The 25,122-nt window shown below is 56.4% G+C and overlaps 1 protein-coding gene across 1 annotated transcript; it reads right to left on the bottom strand.

Annotated features, from left to right (window-relative positions):
* Nucleotides 1-669: 669 nt before the first annotated feature.
* On the bottom strand, nucleotides 670-25,122 carry C3 (complement C3). Its single transcript, XM_010728327.4, has 40 exons — nucleotides 24,987-25,122; nucleotides 22,731-22,923; nucleotides 21,607-21,766; nucleotides 20,578-20,648; nucleotides 20,394-20,488; nucleotides 20,214-20,296; nucleotides 20,039-20,129; nucleotides 19,339-19,441; nucleotides 19,135-19,255; nucleotides 18,695-18,810; nucleotides 18,124-18,270; nucleotides 16,809-17,021; nucleotides 16,525-16,719; nucleotides 15,314-15,472; nucleotides 15,096-15,225; nucleotides 14,783-14,854; nucleotides 14,419-14,616; nucleotides 13,683-13,794; nucleotides 13,242-13,327; nucleotides 12,691-12,830; nucleotides 12,407-12,619; nucleotides 12,047-12,113; nucleotides 11,574-11,660; nucleotides 11,284-11,487; nucleotides 10,784-10,859; nucleotides 10,545-10,704; nucleotides 10,280-10,375; nucleotides 10,025-10,175; nucleotides 9,398-9,561; nucleotides 8,453-8,611; nucleotides 6,624-6,774; nucleotides 5,233-5,284; nucleotides 4,820-4,907; nucleotides 4,560-4,649; nucleotides 3,717-3,822; nucleotides 3,306-3,395; nucleotides 2,966-3,052; nucleotides 2,624-2,707; nucleotides 1,824-1,959; nucleotides 670-911 (listed from the first exon to the last, which is right to left on the bottom strand). The coding sequence occupies exons 1-40, from the start codon at nucleotides 25,055-25,057 to the stop codon at nucleotides 770-772; spliced, it is 4,959 nt and encodes a 1,652-aa protein (XP_010726629.2). The 5' UTR covers nucleotides 25,058-25,122; the 3' UTR covers nucleotides 670-769.

Below are 25,122 nucleotides of genomic sequence, written 5' to 3'. Positions count from 1 at the left end.
ACGATGGACCAATGGTTGACCAGCAGCTGACCAACAGTTGACCAATGGTTGACCAGCGATGGACCAATAATTCCAGGACACCAATGAAGTCCTCGCCAGCTCCATGTCCTCGGTAGTTGTCCCTGTTTCCTACAGTGTCCCCATGATCCCATCATCCTCTAGGGACACCCCATGTCCTCTGTGATGTCCCCATGATCCCATCATCATCTCCTGAAGAGTCCCAGGGTCCTCTATGCTGTCCCCATGTCTTTGCCATCCCTTAAGGAGTCCCAGTGTCCCCTCTGGTGTCCCTATGACCTCATCATCCCCGAAGGACACCTCATGTCCTCTATGGTGTCCCCATGACCATCATCATCTCCTGAAGAATCCCAGGGTCCTCTATGGTGTCCCCGTGTCTTTGCCATCCCTTAAGGAGTCCCAGTGTCCCCTCTGGTGTCCTCTATGGTGTCCTCATGACCATCATCATCTCCTGAAGAGTCCCAGTGTTCCCTATGGTGTCCCTACCGCCCCATCATCCCCTATTGAATCCTCACACCCCCACCATCCTCTGTGATGTCCCCAGGACACCCCAGGAAGTCCTCACCACCCTACTGTCCTCTGTGGGGTCCCCATTGTCCCCCATGGTGTCCCCACGTCCCCACCACCACCACACTGTACCCAGAGACAGAATTTCAGAAAGAACATTTTTAACCGCCCCACTCCACAAAATAATAAAAAAAAGGGGGTGACATCAGGGGGAGGGACACCCCATCGGGTTGGGGTCACCCCATCAGGAGGGGCACCCAAACATGGTCATGGCCTCGGAGAATTCAATGAAGTCCTGGCAGAGCTGCTGCAGGTCGGCATCCTGGCACGACTCCTCCAAGGGCCACGCTTCCAGCCACGTGTCCTTGCCGATGAGGTAGGAGAAGCTGGGGACAGCAGGGGACAACGGAGTCAGGAAGAGGCTGGCAGCCCAGTGAGGGATGCACAACCCTATACGAGACACTGGAGAAGCTCGGGATGCAGTGGGGTATGGATGTTATGTTGGGTGGCAACGTCCCCATGTCCCTGTGTCCCCATGTCCCCATGTCCCCGTGTCCCCTTGTCTCCATGTCCCCGTGTCCCCATGTCCCCATGTCCCCTTGTCTCCATGTCCCCATGTCCCTGTGTCCCTATATCCCCATGTCCTCATGTCCCTTTGTCCCCTTGTCTCCACGTCCTCGTGTTCCAATGTTCTCTTATCTTCGTGTTCCACGTCCCACGTCCTCACGTCCCTGTGTCCCCATGCCCCCATGTTACCAAGTTCCCATGTCCCCATGTCCATGTGTCCGCATGTTCCTTTGTCCCCCGTCCCCATTTCCCCATGTCTTTATGTTCGATGTCCCCATGTCTACATGTCCTCATGTCCCCGTGTCCCCATGTCCCCATGATCTCATGTCCCCATTCTCCATGTCCCCATGTCCCCACATCCCCATGTCCCCATGCCTTCATGTCCCCATATCTCTGTGTTCCCATGTCCCCATGTCCCTAAGTCCCTATGTCCCCATGTTCTCATGTCCATATGTCCCCATGTCCCCACGCCCCCATGTCCCCACATCCCCATGTCCCCATGCCTTCATGTCCCCATATCCCTGTGTTCCCATGTCCCCATGTCCCTATGTCCCTATGTCCCCATGTCCTCATGTCCCTATCTCCATGTTCTCATGTCCATATGTCCCCACGTCCCAACATCCCCATGTCCCCGCGTCCCCACATCCCCATGTCCCCATGTCTCCATGTATCCATGTCCCTGTGTTCCCATGTCCCCATGTCCCCACGTCCCCATGTCCCCCTGTCCCTACCGGCTGCCGGTGACCCACAGGTCGGACGCCAGCCCCCACACCAGGTAGTCCTGTCCCTTCTGGAGACTCAGCGCATCCCGGCACTGCTTGTGGCTCACGAAGGTCCGGTTGCTCCCAAGTGGGTCCTCATCGGTGCCTGTCCCAGAGAGAGGTGACACAGGTGACATGCCACCCCAACATGGCAGGGACACCCACTGTGACACGTTCCGCAATGAGGAGCCCCGGTCCCCAGGAGCTATGGGCATCTTTGGAGACATCGCCCCACTGTTGTCACCACCCCTGGGTGGCACCAGTTCATTTCAGCTGTTCACCAAGCATCCTTGGGTGTCCCCAACCCACCTGGGTGACACCAAGCTTCATGGTGTCCCCAACCCATTTTTGGGTGACTCCAAACCTCATGGGGTCCCCAAGGACTCTTGAGTGTCCCCAGTTCATTTTGGGTGGCACCGAACCTCATGATATCCCCAAGGACCCTTGGGTGTCCGCAACCCACCTAGGTGACACCAAACTTCACGGTGTCCCCAATCCATTTTGGGTGACACCAAACTTCATGGTGTCCCCAAACCTTTTTGGGTGACATCAAACCTCGTTGTGTCCCCAAACCATTTTGGGTGACACCAAACCTCATGGGGTCTCCAAGGACCCTTGAATGTCCCCAGTTCATTTTGGGTGACACCAAACCTCATGGTGTCCCCAAGCACCCTTGGGTGTCCCCAGCCCTCTGGGGTGTCCCCATCCCTGGGTGACACTCCCACATCCCTGCAGGTGACCTTGTCCCCCTGTCCCTGGGGTGCTCGTACCCATCTTGATGACGGAGAGGATGGTCACGATGTAGTTGTCGTGGGACGACGTCTCCTCTGTTGCCACCACCTTCACTTTGTACACTGGGGAGGGGGGATGTCACCATGTCACCATCTCACAGCTGACCCCACTGTCCCCCCTTTTCCTCCTCGTGGCCCTTTTTGCCCCTTTATTTCTCCCCTACTCCACTCTGGCATCCCAGTGCCTTCTCATGTCCTTCCGTGGCCCTTCACATCCCCCTCCTCATCCCAGCAACATCCCCTATAGTTTTGTCCCCATAATCCTCCATTTCCTTCCCACACGCCCCATGTCCCCATGTCCCCATGTCCCTGGTGTCTCACCATAATCCACCCCTGGCTTGCAGGCAAGATCGATGCGCTCGTTGACTGTGATGGGATTGTCCTTCTTCTGTCGTGTGAAGCAGTTTTCTGTAGGTACACAGGGACAGGGCAATGACATTCCCTGTCATGACAATGATGTGTCCAATCATGGCAATGGCGTGTCCCATGACAACAGTGACACGTCCCATCATGGCAGTGACGTCCCAACACATGGAGACATAGAGAAGGATTGGAGAGGGACACGGGGACACGGAGGTATTTGGGGACTGGGAAGATGGCTGACATGAGACATATGGAAGGGGACACTCTCTGTCCCCACGTCCCTGTGTCCCCATGTCACCTTCAGCACAGCGGCACACATCCCCGTGACAGATCTTCCTCAGCTGCCCACCGTCCTTGTCCGGGTGGTAGAAGCGGGTGCAGCGGTCATCTGTGGGGACACGGGGACATGAGGGGACACAGAGGAGATCACACAGGGACAAAGGGGGACGTGAAGGGAGAGGGTCACCAAAACGTGGGCAGGGGCATGGGGACGTGTGTGGGGACATAGGGGCATGTATGGGGAAATAGGGAAACACGGCGACATGGGGGGCTTGGGGACATGGGGGGAGTGGGGTGACAGTCATCAGGGATGTGATGGGACACATGGACAGGAGGAGGCAGAGAGAATGTAGATGGGCACACACGAGACAGACGGACTTTGTGGGACCCGGGGGTGACATGAGGGATAAGAAGGGACATGGGGACACACCGATCTTGTAGTAGCTGTAGACACTGACGGAGGCGGGCTGGATCAGTCCCACCTGGAAGTGCTGGTGGGCCCTGAAGGCGATGCACTCCTCCACTTGGTGGGAGATCTGCACACAGGACACAAAGATGTGAGGACAGAAGGCAATGACACCATGTCTTCACCCCATACCCAATCATCATCCCCTTCCTATCTCCATCCATGTCCCCATTCCCATCTTCATCCATATCTCCATCTCCCCATTCCCATCTCCATCCACATCCCCATTCCCATCCACATCCCCATTCCCATCTCCATCCACATCCCCATTCCCATCTCCATCCACATCCCCACTCCTATCTCCATCCACATCCCCATTCCCATCCACATCCCCATTCCCATCTCCATCTATATCCCCATTCCCATCTCCATCCACATCCCCATTCCCATCTCCATCCATGTCCCCATTCCCATCTCCATCCAAATCCCCATTCCCATCTTCACCATGTCCCCATTCCCATCTCCATTCATGTCCCTATTTGTCACCATCTCTGTTCCTGCCCTTACCCACATCTTGTCCCCAGCTCCATCTGTCCCTGCCCAACTTCGACCTGAACCATTTCTTCTCCCATTTCTTGTTCCCACCTCCATACTATCCCATCCTTGTCTCTTTCTCCCACTCCAACCTGTCCCACCTCATCTTCATCCCCACCCCGTGCCACCAGGGTCTCCTGTCCCACCACGTCCCTTTCTCCATCCCATCCCATCCCATCCCATCCCATCCCATCCCATCCCATCCCATCCCATCCCATCCCATCCCATCTCGTCCCTGTCCCCAAGTCCCCCCCGTCACCCCCCAGTCCTCACCTTGTCCAGGTAGATGATGAGGTTGCTGCGGTTCGACAGCGAGTGGTCGATCTCAAATTTGGAAATGTACCTCTCCACTCCCTCCGAGAGCTGGGGGGTATGGGGACACAGTGACAACACGAGGACATGGGAGAGACAGAGGTATAGGGGGACACAAGGGGGTTGGGGACACACATGGGGACACAAGGGACATGATGGCACAGCAATGTGTGGCCTTGTGCCCCCTGGTGTCCCCAATGTCCCTACGGCTCTATACTTACGCTCTTCAGGTCCTGGACATCAGGGGAGAAGCCGGTGAGCATGGAGATATCGAGGATGGACATGGTGGCATCCACGGTGTCCAGGAACCTGCAGGGACAGGGCTGAGGCCACCTGTCTGTCCCCAGTCTCCTCTACAACCCCATTGCCCCCAGCATCCCCATCCCTGATGTCCCCGTTCCCACAAATCCCCGAGGGATGAGGTGGAGCTGAGACTCCTTTGCCTCCATCTCCCCATCCTCATTCCTGATGTCCCCGTCCCCAGCAACCCTATTACATCCCCTATCTCCCATGTCCCTGTCCCCAACAACCCCATTCCCTTCCCCATCTCCCATGTCCCTACCCACAGTGAGCTCTCCCTCTCTACAATGTCCCTGATGTCCCAAACACCTCTGATGTCCCCATTGTGTCCCACCTGGTGCAGATGGTGATCTTGACAGAGCGGATGGCACCTTCCAGGTCCCGGGCTGTGAAGGGAGATAAGGATGGTGATGCTACCCATGTGGGACATCAGGAGAGAGACAGGAGGAAACCAGGGGGACCAGGAGGGTCATGGGGACATGGGGATATGGAGGGACATGGAGACACGGTGGGACATGGTCATCTGGAGAATATGGAGATCTGATGGGGTATGGGGACATGGATGGACATGGGGACATGGTGGGCCATGAAGATCTGGTGGGACGTGGGGACATGGAGGGACATGGAGATCTGATGGGGTATGGGGATATGGAGGGGCATGGGGACATGGATGGACATAGGGACATGGTGGGACATGGGGACATGGAGAGATGTGGAGGGACATAGGATCAGGTGGGATATGGAGACATGGGGACATAGAGGGACATGAGGACATGGTGGGATATGGGAATCTGGAGGATATGAAGATCTGATGGGGTGTGGGGACATGGAGGGACATGGGGACATGGTGGGACATGAGGATCTGGTGGGACATGGGGACATGGGGGGACATGGAGATCTGATGGGGTATGGGGACATGGAGGGGCATGGGGACATGGATGGACATAGGGACATGGTGGGACATGGGGACATGGAGGGATGTGGAGGGACATAGGATCAGGTGGGATATGGAGACATGGGGGGAGATGGGGACATAGAGGGACATGAGGACATGGTGGGATATGGGAATCTGGAGGATATGGAGATCTGATGGGGTGTGGGGACATGGAGGGACATGGGGACATGGATGGACATAGGGACATGGTGGGACATGGAGACATGGAGGGACATGGAGACATGGAGGGTGTGGAGATCTGATGGGGTGTGGGGACATGGAGAGACATGGAGACATGGAGGGATATGGGGACATGGAAGGACATGGGGACATGGAGGATATGGAGATCTGATGGGACACAAGGACATGGAGGGACATGGAGATATGGAGGGACATGGGGACATGGTGGGACGTGGGGAACTGGAGGGATATGTAGATCTGATGGGGTGTGGGGACATGGAGGGACATGGGGACAGGGAGATGTAGAGAAGGATTGAAGAGGGACATGGAGACACGGAAGGACACAGGGACATGGAGGATATGGAGATCTGATGGGACACAGGGACATGGAGGGACATGGAGACATGGAGACGTAGAGAAGGATTGAAGAGGGACATGGGGACATGGAATTATTTGGAGACTGGGAAAATGGGTGACAGGAGACACATGAAAGGGGACACGAGGATGAGGCACAAAGTGCCACGGAGGGGCGTGGAGGAGATGTTGGGGGACACAATAGGAACAAGAAGGGGACCGGTGGGGGACAGGTCAGGGGACAAATGGGGACTCACCTGTCTTCACATCCTCCACACTGACCCGCAGGTCAAAGTTGTCACACTTGTTTTCATTCTCGGGCACTTTGGCGTTGTAGACAGTCACCACTGTCATTGTCCCCTTGCCCGTGCCCTCTGCTTTCACAGTGAAGTCCTCGTTCAGCTTGGTCTGTGGGGACAGGGGACAGTGGGGAGGGGCAGGGACATCCCAGGACATAGAGGGGACAGCACCAGAAGTCACTGAGGTGCCCCAGTGTGCCACATCTCCACCGTCCTGGTGGCAACTGTGGCACTGGAGGGTGACACCACTGATAAGGGTGACACTGGTGACCAGAGTGACAGCTGTGACAACAGTAACATCTGTTACAAGCATGACACTAGTGACAAGGGTGACACCAATGACTACAGTGACACTGGTGACAAAGGTGACACTAGGGACAAGCGTGACACCAGCGACAATGATGGCATCAGTGATAAGGGTGATGCCAATGGCAAGAGTGACACCAGTGACAAGTGTGACATCAGTGACAACGGTGCCACCAACGACAAGAATGACACCAATGACAACAAAGGTGACAAAGGTGACACCAGAGACAAGAGTGACACAAGTGATGAGACCGAAAGCTTTGGTGACATCTGTGCCAAGAGTGATGCTGGTGACAAGGGTGACACACAATGGCTGGAGTGGCATCAATGACAAGGATGACACCCGTGACAATGGTGATCCCAATGACTGAAGTGGCATCAACAAGGATGACATCAGTGACAATGGTGACACCGAGGGCTGGAGTGGCATCAACAAGGATGACACTGGTGACAATGGTGACACCGAGGGCTGGATTGGCATAAACAAGGATGACACTGGTGACAATGGTCACACCGAGGGCTGGAGTGGCATCAACAAGGATGACACTGGTGACAATGGTGACACCGAGGGCTGGATTGGCATCAACAAGGATGACACTGGTGACAATGGTCACACCGAGGGCTGGAGTGGCATCAATGACAAGGATGACACCGGTGACAATGGTGACACCGAGGGCTGGATTGGCATCAACAAGGATGACACTGGTGACAATGGTGACACCGAGGGCTGGATTGGCATCAACAAGGATGACACTGGTGACAATGGTCACACCGAGGGCTGGATTGGCATTAATGACAAGGATGACACTGGTGACAATGGTGACACCGAGGGCTGGATTGGCATTAACAAGGATGACACTGGTGACAATGGTGACACCGAGGGCTGGAGTGGCATCAACAAGGATGACACTGGTGACAATGGTGACACCGAGGGCTGGAGTGGCATCAATGACAAGGATGACACTGGTGACAATGGTGACACCGAGGGCTGGATTGGCATAAACAAGGATGACACCGGTGACAATGGTGACACCGAGGGCTGGATTGGCATCAACAAGGATGACACCGGTGACAATGGTGACACCGAGGGCTGGAGTGGCATCAATGACAAGGATGACACCGGTGACAATGGTGACACCGAGGGCTGGAGTGGCATCAATGACAAGGATGACACCGGTGACAATGGTGACACCGAGGGCTGGAGTGGCATCAACAAGGATGACATTGGTGACAATGGTGACACCGAGGGCTGGATTGGCATCAACAAGGATGACACTGGTGACAATGGTGACACCGAGGGCTGGAGTGGCATCAGTGACAAGGATGACACTGGTGACAGTGGTGACACCGAGGGCTGGATTGGCATCAACAAGGATGACACTGGTGACAGGGGTGACACCGAGGGCTGGAGTGGCATCAGTGACAAGGATGCCACCGGTGACAGGGGTGACACTGGTGACAGGGGTGACACGGCGCCGTACCTCAGCTGAGCGTGCCACCAGCGCGTTGCTGTTCTCGATGCGGTAGGTGATGGCGTTGGCACGGCGTGGCAGCAGCACCGACACGTCCAGGTTGAGCTCCATCTGCCTTGGCAGCACTACGTGGTACTGAGCCAGAGCCTGGAACACCAGGATGGTGGCCTGTGGGGACAACGGGGTCATTGAGGCTGGGGGACATCGCCTGGGCTGTTCACGAAAGCTTTCGGTTCTGGGCTGAGCCCCAACTCCAGGAGACATCTGGTGTCAGTGGTGAACATTGGGGATCTCAAGAGGTGATCCCAAAGGGCAGGAACTCTTTGGGATATGAGCTGTCCCCAAAAGACAGGATGTGTCCCCAGAGGGCAGGAACCCTTGGGGACCTGAGGTGTCCCCAAAGGACAGAATGCGTCCCTGGGGATCTGCGGGGACGAGGATGTGGGGTATCCCTAAAGAGGAGGATGTGTCCCCAAAGGACATGACATGATCCCAAAGGACAGGACATGTCCCCAAAGGACAGGATGTGTGTCCCCAAAGCATAGAACATGACTCCAAAGGACATGACATGCCCCCAAAGGACAGGACATGTCCCCAAAGGACATGGCCTGACCCCAAAGGACAGGGTGTGAACCCAAAGGACAGAACATGACCCCAAGGGACAGGACATGACCCCAAAGAATAGAACATGTCCCCAGAGGACATGACGTCCCCAAAGGACATGATGGTCCCCAAAGGACAGGACATGACCCCAAAGGACAGGACATGACTCCAAAGGACAGGACACGTCCTAGGGATCTCCAGGCTCTCAGACATGGGGTGTCCACAGGGGTCCCCATGGCCATAAGGCGACCCTCAACACCCCACGACCCCATCTTGCCCCAACCAACCACCACTCCCCCTATGGCTATGTGCGCCCCAGGTGCCGGAGGTGGGGGGTGGTCCGTAGCCCACCTGTGTGGATCCGTAGCCTCCACCAAAGTAGTTCTGCTGGGCCAACCAGCGGGCCACCGGCCCGGTCAGTTCGGTCTTCTCCATCTGCAGCAGTGCCAGCAGAGCGTAGGACGTCCCCTCGATGTTGTAGGTGTGGGCGTTGCGTTCCGCCCAGTGGGTGTCATCTGGGTGACACTGAGGCCTCAGCATCACCCAAAGGGGATTTGTCAACCCCCCCAGCCTCACAACCATGTCCCCTAAATCCCTTCTGGATGGACATGGGGACCTGGTGGGACATAGGGACATGGAGAGGGGTAGAAGAAGGACAGGAGGATGTAGAAGGACATGGGGATCTGTAGGGACACGCGGCCCTAGTGGGACATGGGGACACGGAGAGAGATAGAAGAAGGACATGAGGATATGGAAAGACATGGGGACATGGAGGGATGCGGTGACATGTAGGGACGTGGAAATATGGAGAGATGTGGGAACGTGGAAGGACATGGGGACATGGGGATATGAATGGACACGGGGATCTGTGGGTCCGTGGGGATACGGAGGGGACATGGGGGGACATGGAGATTCGTCACCCCCAGCACCTAACCTCACTTCCCCCTGCCTGGATTTGCTCCCCTTTGGGGACATCACCTTTGGAGAACTTCATCAGAAGTTTCTCGCTGTTGAGTTTCCGCGTTAGGGCCAGGGCGTAGGAGCTCAGGGCCACGGTGTAGGGTCGAGTCAGAGATTGGTATTTCCGGGAGAGGTAATCGGAGGCTTTGGCAATGCTCCCATCCAAGCTCTGAGCAGAAAGGATGATGATGTGGGTTCTCGGGTGGCTGTTATAGGGGTTGGGCACCTCTCCTCCCTCCGCCCCCACACGTTGCTGAGCACTGGGTTGCTCACTTTCACGTAGTTCTTGCAGATCTTCTGGGATTCCTGCAGCGCGGTGAGGACGAAGGCTGTCAGGGACACACTGGGCTCCGCACCGTGGTAACCTCCCTGCAAAATGAGGAACAAAACCTCAGATTCTTGGGTTTCACAGCAAGCTGCGTCCACCCAACACTTGTCCCCATCACCCAGTGCAGTTTTTTTCCCCCACAGTTGCCCATCCTTGAGCCAACGGGTCTTGATCATGAATAGGAACAAGGTTTCGGGTCTCCCCCCATACCACCATCTCCTTATGGATGACAGGAGCATCTTCTTGGAAAAGCCCATCTGGCTTCTGCTTCTCCAGGATGAGCCATTTGATGGCTCCACAGACCACCTCTGGCTTGATGTCCACCATGTTGATGGCCATGGCAAAGACCTTGGCCACGTAGGCTGTCAACCTGAGGATAGGAAGACTCAGTGTTGCATCCAACGTTGTCAACCAAACCCCCGTGGTGGTGGTGGGAATGGGACCCTCACCAGGTGCTGGATGGGCGGTTAGTGAAGGCAGCAAATGAGCCGTCGTCTTTGCGGAACGCAAGTTGTTGGGTGTAACCTGGTGGGCAGAGGGCAGTTGGCCAAAGTCCGTGTCACCTAGGGATGGCTTCAGGCCACCAACCCCTTGTGGTGCCCATCCCAGCATGAACCAGTAGATCTAGAAATGCCCGAACTGGTAGCACCCAACCTATGTGAATGGGTTGGAACAGGACGGTCCCTTCCAACTCAACCCATTCCATGGTTCTATGATCTTGAAGGTCCCTTCCAACCCAAATCATTTCAGGATTCCAAGGTTCTATGATCCTCAAGATCCCTTCCAACTCAACCCGTTCTACAGTTCTATGACCTTTAAGGACCCTTCCCACCCAAACTTTCCATGGTTCTATGTCTTTTCCAAAGACGCAGATGCCCTTAGCCCCTTGGAAGACAGCTTCATTTTGCACCCTAAAAGATCCCTCTTTTCCTCTCCGGGATGCTCTTACCCTTTTTAATCAATTCGATGGCCTCAGCACGGCGGTTGATACCGAAGGTCTCCCACTGCATCGTGCTGTCCAGGTAGTGGACAGCAATGACGGTGGGTGTCATCCCAATCATGTTCTGCTCCCCACAGCCCGACGGGGTCACAATGAGGTGTTTCAGCTTGGTCCCATCAATGGCTTTCTCCACCAGGATGGACACAGGGTTGCCTGGAACAAGGGAAAGGGAGATGTCAAGGAGGAGTGTCTTGTCCCCTCCCAGCCCGCCCCGTACATCCCTTCTCCCATGCTATCACCTTGAATGCTGACTTTGGTCTCCGACTCGGTGTTGGGCACGATGTCAGAGAGGTTTGCTGCTTTCACCTTCACTTCCTGCACTCCGTCTGTGGGGCAGGGAGAGGCCAGGATGGAGGTGGGTGGCCCCAAATCCTTCCTCCCCCCTTCCTTGAGATGACCCAGTCCCACCCCACATCCACAGCAGGATGTCCCTTATCCCCCAAGTTGCCCCAAATCCATACCAGGATGTCCTTTTTCCCCTGAGATGTCTCCACTCCACAGTAGGATGTCCCTGATCCCATTGATACCCCAGAGGCCAGCAGGACAGCCCTCCAACCACACTACTTGTCCCTCGTCTCACAGTATGCTCCAGTCTTGCCCTCGGTGGTGCATCCACCACACTTCACACACACGGTTGTCTTTCCCAATTTCCCTTCTTCTCCCACTCATCCCGTGGGATGAGACTCCACAGTACCAGACAGGGGCCACTCACTGTTTCCCAACGTCTTTGGGTCAAGCTCAACTATCTTCACTGTCTTCTCCAGCCTCATCCCTTCGGGCTGCAGAGGAGAGAGACCCACACTCAGTGCTGAGCTGATTTGAAGTTTCCCCTTCCCAACCTCTCCAGGTTGGCCAAGAAAGTGCGCCAGCATCAACCATCACATGGCAGATCATGGGACAAACTGGGAGACCTCCAGGGGACAAGGTGGGAGAGTCCCAGGAGACCACTTCTGAGAACAGATTGGGGATCCTTCATCTCTGGGTACCAACACCGGGATGAAGTGTGGACGATGATGCCATCAGGAGGAGCTGGGGACGTCGGAGGACCAAGGTGGCAGCAAGTGCTACTCACCACCACTCTGAGCTTCTTCTTGACACCATCAGACACAAAGCTCTCCCAGACAGCCGCCTTCACCTCGACGTCGTGCTGCCCCAGCTGCAAGGGCACGATGACGAAGGGCACGGCGTGCGACGTCTGCGGCTCCAGTTGTAAGATCTGCTGGTAGCGTGTCTTGGAGGTGGATGCGCTGCACAGGGCCGGGTTGTACATCAGCTCCACGCGCACCTGGGGATACAGAAAGACACTGGGTTCAGGCGGCCACAGATCCCCTACAAGTGCTGGGGTGAGGCACCGACCTTGATCTTGCTCTTCCAGTAGTTGTAGAGGATGGCGCGGACCTCCACCTGCTCGTTCCTCACCGCCGAGTAGGGCAGGCGCAGGTCAATGAAGAACTCCTTCATCACTGTAATCTCGTAGGGGTCGGCCACGCACAGCCCTGTGGGTTGAGGATTATGAGCTGATTTGGCCCCTTGTGGTCCCAGGGACATCCCCGAGGCTTTGGGAAATCTCTCCGAGTTCCTTCAAGGTTTGCCTGACCCCTCGAGTCCCACAGACGTCCCCAAAGTTTGGAATAGGTCTCCAGAGTTACAAATCCTTCTCACATTTTGGAGACCCCGCAAACTCCAAAATAACCCCTCCAGATTTTGGGGACTCCTCAAGTTCCATAGATGTCCCCAGAGCTTGGAATATCTCTTCAGAATTACAAATCCCTCTCTCATTTTGGAGACCCCTCAATCCCCATGTTAACCCCTCCAAGTTTTGGGGACCCCTCAAGTCCTAGAGTCCACCCCCAAGATTTGTGTGAGTCTTCTAGTTCCCAGGAACCTCTTCCTCCTCCATCACGTACCCTTCTTCTCAGAGAGACTGACAGCCAGGACCTCCCACGTGGTGATGGAGTCTTTCAGGTATATGGGCAGTGTCTTTGTGGAGATGCTAGAGGGGATGCAAACCACCAAGGGGGTTAGAGTCGGCTCCACATCTGGACGGAGGGGTGCAAGCAGCCACCAAACTGGACCAAGATGGTTATAGCTTGTCCCCTGGACTGACCATGGGGTGTAGGTGGCCTTGGAGCTGGACTAAGGAGTCAGTTGGTTCCAAGGCCAAGTGTGCCATATATTGACCTCACGTAGACTGAGGGAGTCATGGCTTGTCCCCAGTTTGGGCTTGTTGGGGTCCAGATCCTATTGGGTAGGAGATCATGGATCCCCACATTGAGATATGGGGTGGTGGTTGTCCTCAGGCCGGGGTTGGAGTGGTACCTCTACTGGAACGGGGACGTTGGGCTCACCCCAGTTCATTGGGCGGTTCTGTCAGCTCCTCCACCTGCCACAGCCAGCTTTCTGGGAAGAGGCTCCGTGAGGTGATGTCTTCATCGGCCAGGAAGGCATCATCCGCCTCACCTGGGGATGGCAACAGCCCTCTCAACCACATCCGTGTCCACGGGATCCCATCCGCTGGAATCATCCCCAGCACAACCCAACTTTCACCCAAGCGTTGCCCAGTGCTTAGGCATTGCCTAAATATCAACCAAGCTCATCGTAAGCTTCACAGGAGCTTCGCTCATGTTTCACCCAACCTAAACATCTCCCAAGATACGTGCAAGCATCACTTGTGCACTGGTCACACTTTACTGTAGCTTCCCCAAAGCATCACCCAGTCTTTGCCCAAATGTCACCCAACCTTTCTGCAAGTATCAGCTGAACTTTGCCCCAAGATCTCCCTGTTGCTGGGCCATCACTGCCCAACCTTTGCCCCAGCATCACCCAACCACTTCCCAAACATCTCCCAAGACATGCACCAGACCACTCATTCATTGACCACAGTTCACTGAAGCTTCCCCCAAGCTTCACATGAGCTTCACTCACGCTTCACCCCACTTTCGCCCAAGGTACACGCGAGCATCACTCACGCACTGACCACCCAAACATCACCCACTCCTCACTTAACATCCATCCAAGCATTTCTCAAGCTCTGCCCATCCGTCCAGCCCTCCCTGCTGTCACCCCACTGCTCCCAGCACTTGCTTCGAGCCAGCTCATAATGCAGGTCGCGCTCCTCGTCGCGGATGCCCTTGATGTACAGGCAGCAGTTGAGGAAGGCGTCGGTGCAGGCTTTGCCATCGAGGATGTAGGTGGCCCGTTTCTCACAGCTGTAGCCCATCAGGTTTTCCTTCATGCCATCCTCACAGCACTTGCGCAGGTTCCTGTCGTTGTACTCAGCCACTGCCAGCACCAAAACAACCCGATGGCATCCGACCTCGCGGCCCCATCGGGGATGTGGGGTGCTCTGGTGTCCCTCAGGACGTGGGACAATCCAGCGTTTTGGGTGATGGGACAATGTGGTGTCCCTGAGGACCCAGGACACGCTGGTGTTCCCAGTGCCACCTACTCTTGGTGCCCTTGTACTTGATGAGCTTCACGGAGCGGCGCTTGCGTTTTGCAGGTTTTGCACATTCGACCTCTGGGGAAAAAGGTGACATTGGTCAGGATCCAGGTGTCACTTCCCAGAGAAGACAGGTGTCACACCCCACACCCCGGGGCCACGTCCTCCACCCCTGAGGTGTCACACCTCCATCTCCACGATGTCACCCGTGGGTTCCATCCCCATGCTGACACAACTCCACTTCTGAGGACATCGCATCCCCATGCTCCGCATGTCCCACCCCTCTGGTGTCTGTTCCCCTTCCCATTGTGTCACCCACCACCTCTCTGTTCCGTTTTGATGTTCACATTTGTAGCCAGGCTGAGGCCGGCATCGGCGAAGACCCCCACGTGGTCCCTCCCACTGCCCGGGGTGCAGCCGATGTCACTCTTCTCCACTGTGTCCCACACCTGTGGCCATCAAAGGGACAACCCTGAAAGATCCTCCTGCCACTGGGGGGATGCCGGGGACAGCAGAGGGTGGAACTGGAGCTCCCACCTGACTCTGGGTGAGTTTGTTCTTGTTGAGGACATAGACAGCCTTGTCCACTGCCACCAGCCCCACGTGGGCTTTGTGGTCACCCTCGATGCGCAGCCGCATGGGGGTCCTCGGCTCGTGCACACGATTGTCGGCCTCCGATGCTCCCTTCACCACCAGCTGCCGGGGACACAGCAGGGTTGGGGAATGCAAAAAGCCCCCACCAGCCCTAGGAGGTGCCCCATCTGTTCCCCCACAGGCCGTTGGATTCCTGGACAACCAACGGCTGTGTCCAGGTTGGCCACCTGAGCCACCCGTGGACCACGCAAAGCATTCATGAGATGCCCAAGGGCACCCATGGGCTGCCCAAGCTCTGCGTAGGAAACCTCAAGGGCATTCCAGCTCTCTTGAAAAGCAAACACTGCATGGGCCACCTGATTCCCCAATGGACCATCCAAACCATCATGGGCCACCCACTCCTCTCAAAGGCCACCTAAATATCCTATGGGCTCCTCAAAGACACTTCGCCCTCCCAGGGACGTTCAGACCGCCCAGCAGCACCCAGCTCCCCCAAAGATGCTCACATGCCCTCCAAGATATCCAATCTCCTCAAAGAACGCCTGAGGTTCTCGAGGCTCATTGGGCCACTCGAATTTCTACTGGGCCATTCAAATTCCCCGAGGGCCACCCAGGTCCTCAAGGACACCCAAGACCACAGGGACACCCCAGTCCCTCACTGGGTCATTCAAGTTCTGCAAGGGATTTCCAAGTAAAAAGGACACCCAAATCACCCTTTGGGCCATCCAAAATGCCCATTAGCCACTCAAGTTCCCCAAGGGCCACCCAAGCCTCCGAGGACCTGCAAGTCTCCCATTGGATCTCAAGTCTCCCAACCAAGATTCCCATTGGATCCTCAAGTTTCCCACGGGCCATCCAAGCTCCAATGGACACAAGTCCCCAACGGGCCACTCAAGTTTCCACAGGGCCACTCAAGTTCCTCTCCTCAAGCCCTCCTCCACAGGGCTATCCAAGTCTCCTAAGTCCTGCAAGTCCCCCGTTGGGCCACTCAAGCTGCCCAAGTACCCGGTGAGCCCTCCAGGCACCCCCAAACCCCACAGGGAGCCACCCAAGCACTACACGATCCTCTCTGAAAGCCAAGTGAGCCCCTTCCAAGGGCCAACCAATGCCCCAGCGGTCCTCCCCCAATCCAGAGATGATGGGGACACGCTCACATTGCCCATGCAGGTGTCCTTGACGTCGACCCAGACCGAATCAGCCACGATCTCGCCAGGTTTCACGTGGTAGTAGGCCACGATACGGAAGGAAGGGATGAGGTTGGCCGTCACGGGAAGTGACATAGTGACCAGGCTCTGGTCACCTTCCCTTGGCTGCCGTCCCACATGGACGATGTGCCCCTTGCTCAGGATCTGCGGTGGGTAAGAAAAGGCCGAGTGGGTGGGTTGTCTGGACCCCAATGGAATGGGGCTGGGGGGTGGCAGAAGTCGTGTGTGCTCACCAGGTAGGTGAAGTAGGAAACGGATCTGCGGACATCCTCTCTGTTGCTCTTGAGATGGAAGTTGACGGGGAGGTTGTCCCCGGGCTGTACCTGGCTGGCACCCACCGCCAGGTGCAGGTAGTTGCCGGAGTTCCCCTGGCTTTGATACGCCTCAGCCACCATCTGCTGCGAAGCCTGGCGCTCCGGGGGCAGATCCTTCTGGGCTGTCCTCACCTGCAACACGGGAGGCATGGTGTGTCAATGGGGAGAGGTATGAACAGGGGCAGGGGGTCTTGACCACCATGGAGGTCTTGGTTGCCATGGATGACTTGGCCACCATGGCGGTCTTGGTTGCCATGGATGACTTGGCCACCATGGCGGTCTTGGTTGCCATGGATGACTTGGCCACCATGGAGGTCTTGGTTGCCATGGATGACTTGACCACCATGGAGGTCTTGGTTGCCATGGAGGTCTTGGTTGCCATGGATGACTTGGCCACCATGGAGGTCTTGGCAACCATGAAGGTTTTGGCTGTCATGAGTTACTTGTTCACCTTGGAAGCCTCAGCCACCCTGGAAATTTTGGCTGCCATCAATGTCTTGGCTGCCATGAATGTCTTGATTTCCATGGATGATTTGGCCACCATGAAAGTTTTGGTTGTCATGGATGATTTGGGGACCATGGAGGTCTTGGCCACTTTGAAGGTCTTGGCTGCCATTCATGACTTGGCCACCATGAAGCCTTGGCTACCATAGGTGACTTTGTCACCATGGAGGTCTCAGTCACTATGGAGATTGTGGCTGCCATGAAAGTCGTGGCTGCCATGAAAGTCTTGGCTACCATGAAAGTCTTGGCTACCATGAGAGTCTCAGCCACTATGGAGATATTGGCTGCTATGGATAATTTGGCCATCATGGGTGATTTGGTCATCATGCATTTTTTTGCCACTGTGAAGGTCTTGACTACCAGGAATGACTTGGTCACCATGAAGGCCTTGGATACCATGGGTGACTTGGCCACCACAGACATCTTGGTTGTCAGTAGGGCCTCATCTACCATAGATAACTTGACCACCGTGGAATTTTCAGCCATCATGGAGGTCTTGGCCACCACGGATGACCTAGTCATCCACCCCAACTCTGCTGCTCTTGGTCTTGGCCATCCTGCTTGTCTCAGCCACCCTGCCCACTTCGGACACCTTGGTTCCCTCTGTGTTGGTCATTTGGGGTTTGGTCCCCTTGATTGTTGTCACCATCCCTGATTCCAGCCATCATGGCTCACCCTGGATGCCCTGCTCCATCCCAGACCCAGGTCCCCATTCCCTGTCCCCACTCACAGTGATGGGGACAGAGTTCTTGTTGGCTGGCATGTTGAGGACCAGCTTGGCTTTGCCATCTCGCTGGGTGGAGACGAGGCCCTGGAAGTTGTCGGCCTTGACGGGGATGCGTGGAGCCGGGGAATTATCGGGGTTGGTGACATAAACCTGTGGAGGATGCAGTATGGCATGGGACACCGTGTGAGGACGTGGTTTGGGGACATTCAATGAGGATGTGACACGAGGGCATGGCACAGGAACAAACCATGGGGACGTGGCACAGGGACACGACGTGGGGACATGGCTCAGAATGGGGTTGTGACACATGGTGTGGGGACACACCGTGGGGACGTGGCACAGGAAAATGGCATGGGGACATGGCTCAGCCTGGGGACACGGCACAGGGGAGGTGACACAAGGATGTGGTATGGGGACAGACACCAGGTGACACAGGGATATGACGTGGGGGCAGACAACCCCATGAGATTCCCTCTTTTCCATCCCCATTCAGAAGACTCCAGTGCCAGAGGGGCCCCATCCCCCCATCCCCATCCCTGTCCCCATCCCCGTCCTTGTCCCCATGTGCCATTACCGTCAGATCGAAGGGCATCCCTGGCTTGAAGTACTTGGGGGTGTGGGTGAAGTGGATGGTGTACGGGGACGTCACGATGCGGATGCCGCTGCGCTGTGCCTCCACCATGTCACTGCCTGCGGTGGCCATGGGGACAGTGATGTCACCCAGTGCCAGGACGAGGCTCCTGGCCCCCCAGCGTCCCCCTGCCAAACTGTTGATAGCCCTGCCTGCTCCCATCCTCACCATCTTCATCCCCATCTTTCCTTATTTCTGCAGTCTACCTCCTCACCTTGTCCCCATACCTCCCTGTCCTTGTTGCCCCCATCCAGATCCACATGTCCCTACCCAGGACCCTCTGTGTCCCCAGTACGTATCCCCAAACCATCCCAATGCATTGAGGACTGTGACACGAAGCCAGACACGTCCCTCTGTCCCCGTCCCCACGTCCCCCTGCACACCTGACTCTGTGAGGACGGTGACGGTGACGTAGAGCGAGTGTCCCACCAGCTCCTGGAGGTTGGCAAAGCGCTGACGCAGCATGGCCATGGGCAGCACGACCTCTCCGTCCCCATCAGTCACCTGCAGCACAGGGTCAGAGGGACAGGGGGACAGCCACGGGGATGGGGATGGGGACAGGGGATGGGGACAGGGGACAGGGCCACCTTGACGCGCTGCAGGGTCTGGGGGATGGTCTTTCTCTCGTCATCCACCATCACACCAAAGAGGGCGAAGGCTGTCCCCTGCAGATTCTTCCCATACAGGTACCTGGGGACACATCGCTGCTGTCACATCGCGTCCCCATCTCTGCCTGTCCCCGTATCTCCAGCATCAGCTGTCCCCATCGCATCCGTATCACTGTCACCCAATGCTCCCACATCCCACTCTTGTGCAGCCCTGCCTCCCCACCACCCTGTGTCCTCATCATCCCAAATCCCACCACCCCATGCAGGCATCACCCCAAACCCACACCACTCTAATCCTCCTCCACCCCATGTCCTCATCGCCCCAAATTCCCAAATCACCTTATCCCTACCAAATTGCCCTTACCACCCCCAAATTGCCCTTATCCCTACCACCCCCTAACTCCCACCACTCCATGTTCCTCATCACCCCAAATCCCCACCACCCCAAGTCCTGAGGGTGATGACCTTCATCCCTACCACCCCATCCACCCCATGTCCTCATTGCCCTCATCCACATCACCCCGCATCCCCATCACCCCAAATCCCCATCACCCCATGTCCCCAGTCCCTCCCATCCCTGGCTGTATCACACCCAGGTGGAATAGGACCGTCCTCCCCATCGTGACCCCCCACCCTCAGTCTGACCCCAAAACAAGAGGTTTTGGGGTGTCCACCCCACCTGGCTTTGATGAACACCCGGAAATCCTCCTGCCGGTCAATGTAGAGGAACTTCTCCTGTGGATCCAGAGTCACCTCAAAGCTCGGCAGCACTGTAGAGGAGACGCTTTGTGGGTCCAGGATTGGGCACGAGGGACCAGTGGGTTTGGGGTGGAGACTCCCCTACCCCACCGTACCGTATTCCTTGACTTCAAATTGTGTGCTGAAAACCTGGTCCTGCGAGTCTTCAAATTTGGCCGTGATGGTCCACGTCCCCAGGCTGGAAAACATGGGGATGGGGTGAGGAGACAGGGACAGGGACAGGGACAGGGACAGGGACAGGGACAGGGTGCCCCATTCTGGGAGGTGACACCCACCTGACCACCTCTGGCAGGTTGTGGTTGATGGAGAAAATCCCATTCCTCTTGGGGGAGGACACGGGCACTTGCTTGATGATGACGTTATCGGGTGTCTGTGGGGAGGTAGGACAGGTGGGAAGGAGGGGATGGGTGGCACTGTCCCCATGTCACCACGTCCTCCTCGTGTCACCGGGTCACTCACCTTGACCTCCACGATCACCGTCTTCAGCAGAGGCTGCATGAAGCGACTCAGGGCGAAGAGACGGCAGAGCACTGGGAGGGGACACAGGGGACATGGTGGGGACGTGGTGGGGACACCAAGGGGACATCAGGAGGAGATCGCAAAATGAATTCTGGACCCCAATAGAGGCTTTAAAGAGGATGGCCCAGGTCTTGGACTCCAAAACGTCCCCACGTGGGTGCTGGAACCCAATGGGGACATCATGGGAAGGTCCCCAAATGGATTCTGAACCCCACTATTTCCATGCATAGTTGCAGGACCTCAATGGGACATCAATGAAAGACCCCAAAATGAATTCTGGACCTCCATAGGGAGCATAGAGAGGATGATTCCAAATAGGACCTGGACCCTAATGGGGTCCCCATCCCCATAGGGATGTCCCCGAATGGGTTCTGGAGCCCACTATTTCTCTATGTGAGCTCTAGATTCCAATGGGGACATCATGGGAAGGTCCCCAAATGGGTTCTGGATCTCAATGGGAATCTCATGGGGAGGTTCCAAAATGGACCCTGAAAACCTATAGGGGTCAAGAAGAGGGTGGCCCCAAATGGACCCTGAATCCCAATGGAGACATCACAGGGATGTCCTCAAATGAGTTCTGGACTCCAGTATGTCCCCATGTGGGTGCTGGATCCCAATGGGAACATCATGGGAAGGTCCCCAAATGGATTCTGAACCCCAGTGTATCCCAGCATGGGTGCTGGACCTCAATGGGGACATCAATGGAAGACCCCAAAATGAATTCTGGACCTCCATAGGGTGCATAGAGAGGATGACTCCAAACAGGTCCTGGACCCCAACGGGGACATCAATGGAAGACCCCAAAATGAATTCTGGACCTCCATAGGGTGCATAGAGAGGATGACTCCAAACAGGTCCTGGACCCCAACGGGGACATCATGGGAAGGTCCCAGGATGGGTCCTGACCCCTGAAGAAGGGACACAAAGAGGACAGCCCCCAAATCCCAAGGCCAGCAGCCCAGGACTCACCGGTGGAGCCGGGGGTGTAGATGGGTTTGTCGGTCTGCAGGAAGATATGGCCGCTCTGTAGGGACACCAGCAGCACCTTCTCCAGGGTCACCTGTCCCACCCGTGCCACCACCGAGACAAAGTGCTTCCCCACCACCTGCGGCAGCAGCTTGACCGGCACCTGTAGGGACAGGGGGCACCAGGGCAACCATGGTCAGGGGACCGGGATGGGGACGCTCTGAGGTGACCGTCCCCAAAGACACCAAGAACCCCAAAATACTGACCCCAAAGACCCTGAAGTGATTGTCCCCATGAGCACTGGGGTTACCATGGGTTCACTGGCTTCCGTGACCAACCCTAGGGACACCAACAGAACTGATCCCAAAGACCCCAAGGTGACCAACCCTAAGGACACCAACAGGGCTGCCCCCAAAGATCCCAAGGTGACCAACCCTAATGATACCACCAGGACTGTCCCCAAAGACCCCAAGGTGACCAACCCTAAGGACACCACCAGGACTGTCCCCGAAGACCCCAAGGTGACCAACCCCAATGATACCAACTGAACTGATCCCAAAGATCCCAAGGTGACCAACCCTAAGGGCACCAACAGAACTGATCCCAAAGACCCCAAGGTGACCAACCCTAAGGACACCACCAGGACTGTCCCCAAAGACCCCAAGGTGACCAACCCTAATGATACCACCAGGACTGATCCCAAAGACCCCAAGGTGACCAACCCTAAGGACACCAACAGGACTGTCCCCAAAGACCCCAAGGTGACCAACCCTAAGGACACCAACAGGACTGTCCCCAAAGATCCCAAGGTGACCAACCCTAATGACACCAACAGGACAAACCCCAAAGTGACCAACCCTAAGGACACCACCAGGACTGTCCCAAAGATCCCAAGGTGACCAACCCTAAGGACACCACCAGGACTGTCCCCAAAGACCCCAAGGTGACAGTCCCCAGTCTCATGGTGAAAGTCCCCATGGACTGACATCAGGGTCAGGTTTAGGGTTAGGGTTAAAGTTACGGTTAAGATTAATGTTAAGGTTAGGATTGGGATTAGAGCTGAGATTGGGGTTGGGATTGGGGTTGGGTGACACCCAGCCGAGCGGTGACACGGGGTGGGGACACACCTTGATGGTGGCGGTGGCCATCATCCCCTCTGCGGGGTTGAGCTGCTTGCGGATCTGGAAGAGGACTTTGCGCTTTTGGGGGAAATCCTGCACCAGGATGTTGGCCTCGGTGGGGGAGGTCAAACCCGGAGCCTCCAGCACCACCTGCTCGTCTGTGTCCAACCGCAGCACCGCCGGGGTCACCATGGTCACCCTATGGGGTCACTGCATGTTATGGGGGAAAGCGTCCCGGCCCCAAATCTCCAATGGCAACATCCCCTTGATCTGCCCCAAAACGGCGCCCTGATCCGGTCCCAAACCTCTCTGGGGACCCCATGGCATCCCTGAGAGCCCTTCGTGGGCCTATGGCAACCCAAATCCTACACTGCAGCCCTATAACCCCCACTGCAGCCCTATAACCCCATTGCAGCCCTATTGCACCCCCACTGCACCCCATGACATCCCTGTACCCCTATAACCTCCACTGCAGCCCTATAACTCCCACTGCAGCCCTATAACCCCATTGCAGCCCTATTGCACCCCAAAGCACCCCACAACATCCGTTGTACTCCTATAACCTCCACTGCAGCCCTATAACTCCCACTGCAGCCCTATAACACTGTTGCAGCCCTATTGCACCCCAAAGCACCCCATGACATCCCTGTACCCCTATAACCTCCACTGCAGCCCTATAACTCCCACTGCAGCCCTATAACACTGTTGCAGCCCTATTGCACCCCAAAGCACCCCACAACATCCGTTGTACCCCTATAACCCCCACTGCAGCCCTACTACACCCCCACTGCACCCTATGATATCCCTGTACCCCTATAACCCCCACTGCAGCCCTATAACTCCCACTGCAGCCCTATAACACTGTTGCAGCCCTATTGCACCCCAAAGCACCCCATGACATCCCTTGTACCCCTATAAGCCCCACTGCAGCCCTATTGCACCCCCAAACACCCCATGATATCTATTGCACCCCTAAAACCTCCATTGCGGCCTTATAACCCTGTTGCAGCCCTATTGCACCCCAAAGCACCCCATGACATCCCCTGTACCCCTATAAGCCCCACTGCAGCCCTATTGCACCCCAAAACACCCCATGACATCTCTTGTACCCCTATAAGCCCCATTGCAGCCCTATAACTCCCACTGCAGCCCTATAACCACCACTGCAGCCCTATTGCACCCCAAAGCACCCCATGACATCTCTTGTACCCCTAAAAGCCCCATTGCAGCCCTATTGCACCCCCACTGCACCCCCACTGCAGCCCTATAACCCTGTTGCAGCCCTATTGCACCCCAAAGCACCCCATGACATCCCTTGTACCCCATAAGCCCCATTGCAGCCCTATAACCCCCACTGCAGTCCTATTACCCCCACTGAAGCCCCATGACTCCCTTTGCACTCCTATAAGCCCCTCTGCACCCCTATAAAACCCACTGCAGTCCTATAAATCCCACTGCAGTCCTTTGAGCCCCGTTGCACCCTATGACCCCATTGCATCCCCGTGACCCCTATTGCTCTCACTCCCCTTCATCCTACAGACATCACTGAAACCCTGTGAGCCTCTTTGTAACCCCTATAACCCCCATCACAGCCCCATAACCCCCACTGTACCCCTATAGGCACCGCTGCAGCCCTATAAATCCCATTCCCCCATATCTACCCCTGGGATGGGAGGGGGTCCCAGAAAGTGCATGAGGGGGGTTCCATATGGGGTGGGGATTCTGAACTTGGGTTTGTAGGGGGGGGTCGCACAAATTGAGATGAGAGTCCTGGGTTTTGGGGTTCTGTACGTGAGAGTGCTTTATTGAGGATATAGGGACGTGGCCGTATGGGGGATCCATTTGGGTTGGGGGAGGGGGGTTCAGTGGGGTAGGGGGTTCCATGCGAGGAAGATCCCATAGGTGTGGGGGTCTTATGGGGTGAGGGCGCCCCATGGGTAGGAGGGGTCTCATGAATAAGGGGATCCTATGGGGTGAGGGTCATATGGGTAGGGGGTGTCCTACGAGTGGGGGGGGGGGTCTTATGGACGGAGGGGTCTCATGGACAGGGGCGATGTGAAGTGGGTGCTAAGGGGGAGGGTCTCCCATGGGTGCGGGTTCCCATGGGTGCATGAGGGGTCCCAGGATGGGGGTCCTATGAGTTTGGGAGACGCAGAGATGAGGGGGTCCCAATGGGGGTGGGTGGGGGGTGGGGGGTGGGAGGAGGGTCCCATAGGTGGGGGTCCCATGGGTGGGGGTCCCATGGGTGGGGGTATAACTCACATCTGTGCAGGTGTGGGGACCACGTGCAGCAGCAGAACGCCGAGCAGGAGGGGCAGGAGCAGCGGCCCCATGGCTGAGAGGGGATGGGGACACAGGGAACCGGGTTTGGGGGGGGGTGGGGGTGGGGGACGTCCCT

The sequence above is a fragment of the Meleagris gallopavo genome, chromosome 34, assembly GCF_905368555.1.
Source record: "Meleagris gallopavo chromosome 34, MGAL_WU_HG_1.1, whole genome shotgun sequence".
Lineage (NCBI taxonomy): Eukaryota > Metazoa > Chordata > Aves > Galliformes > Phasianidae > Meleagris > Meleagris gallopavo.
The sequence above is the reverse complement of the archived record's forward strand: the minus strand, read 5'-3'. Positions and strand labels throughout refer to the sequence as shown.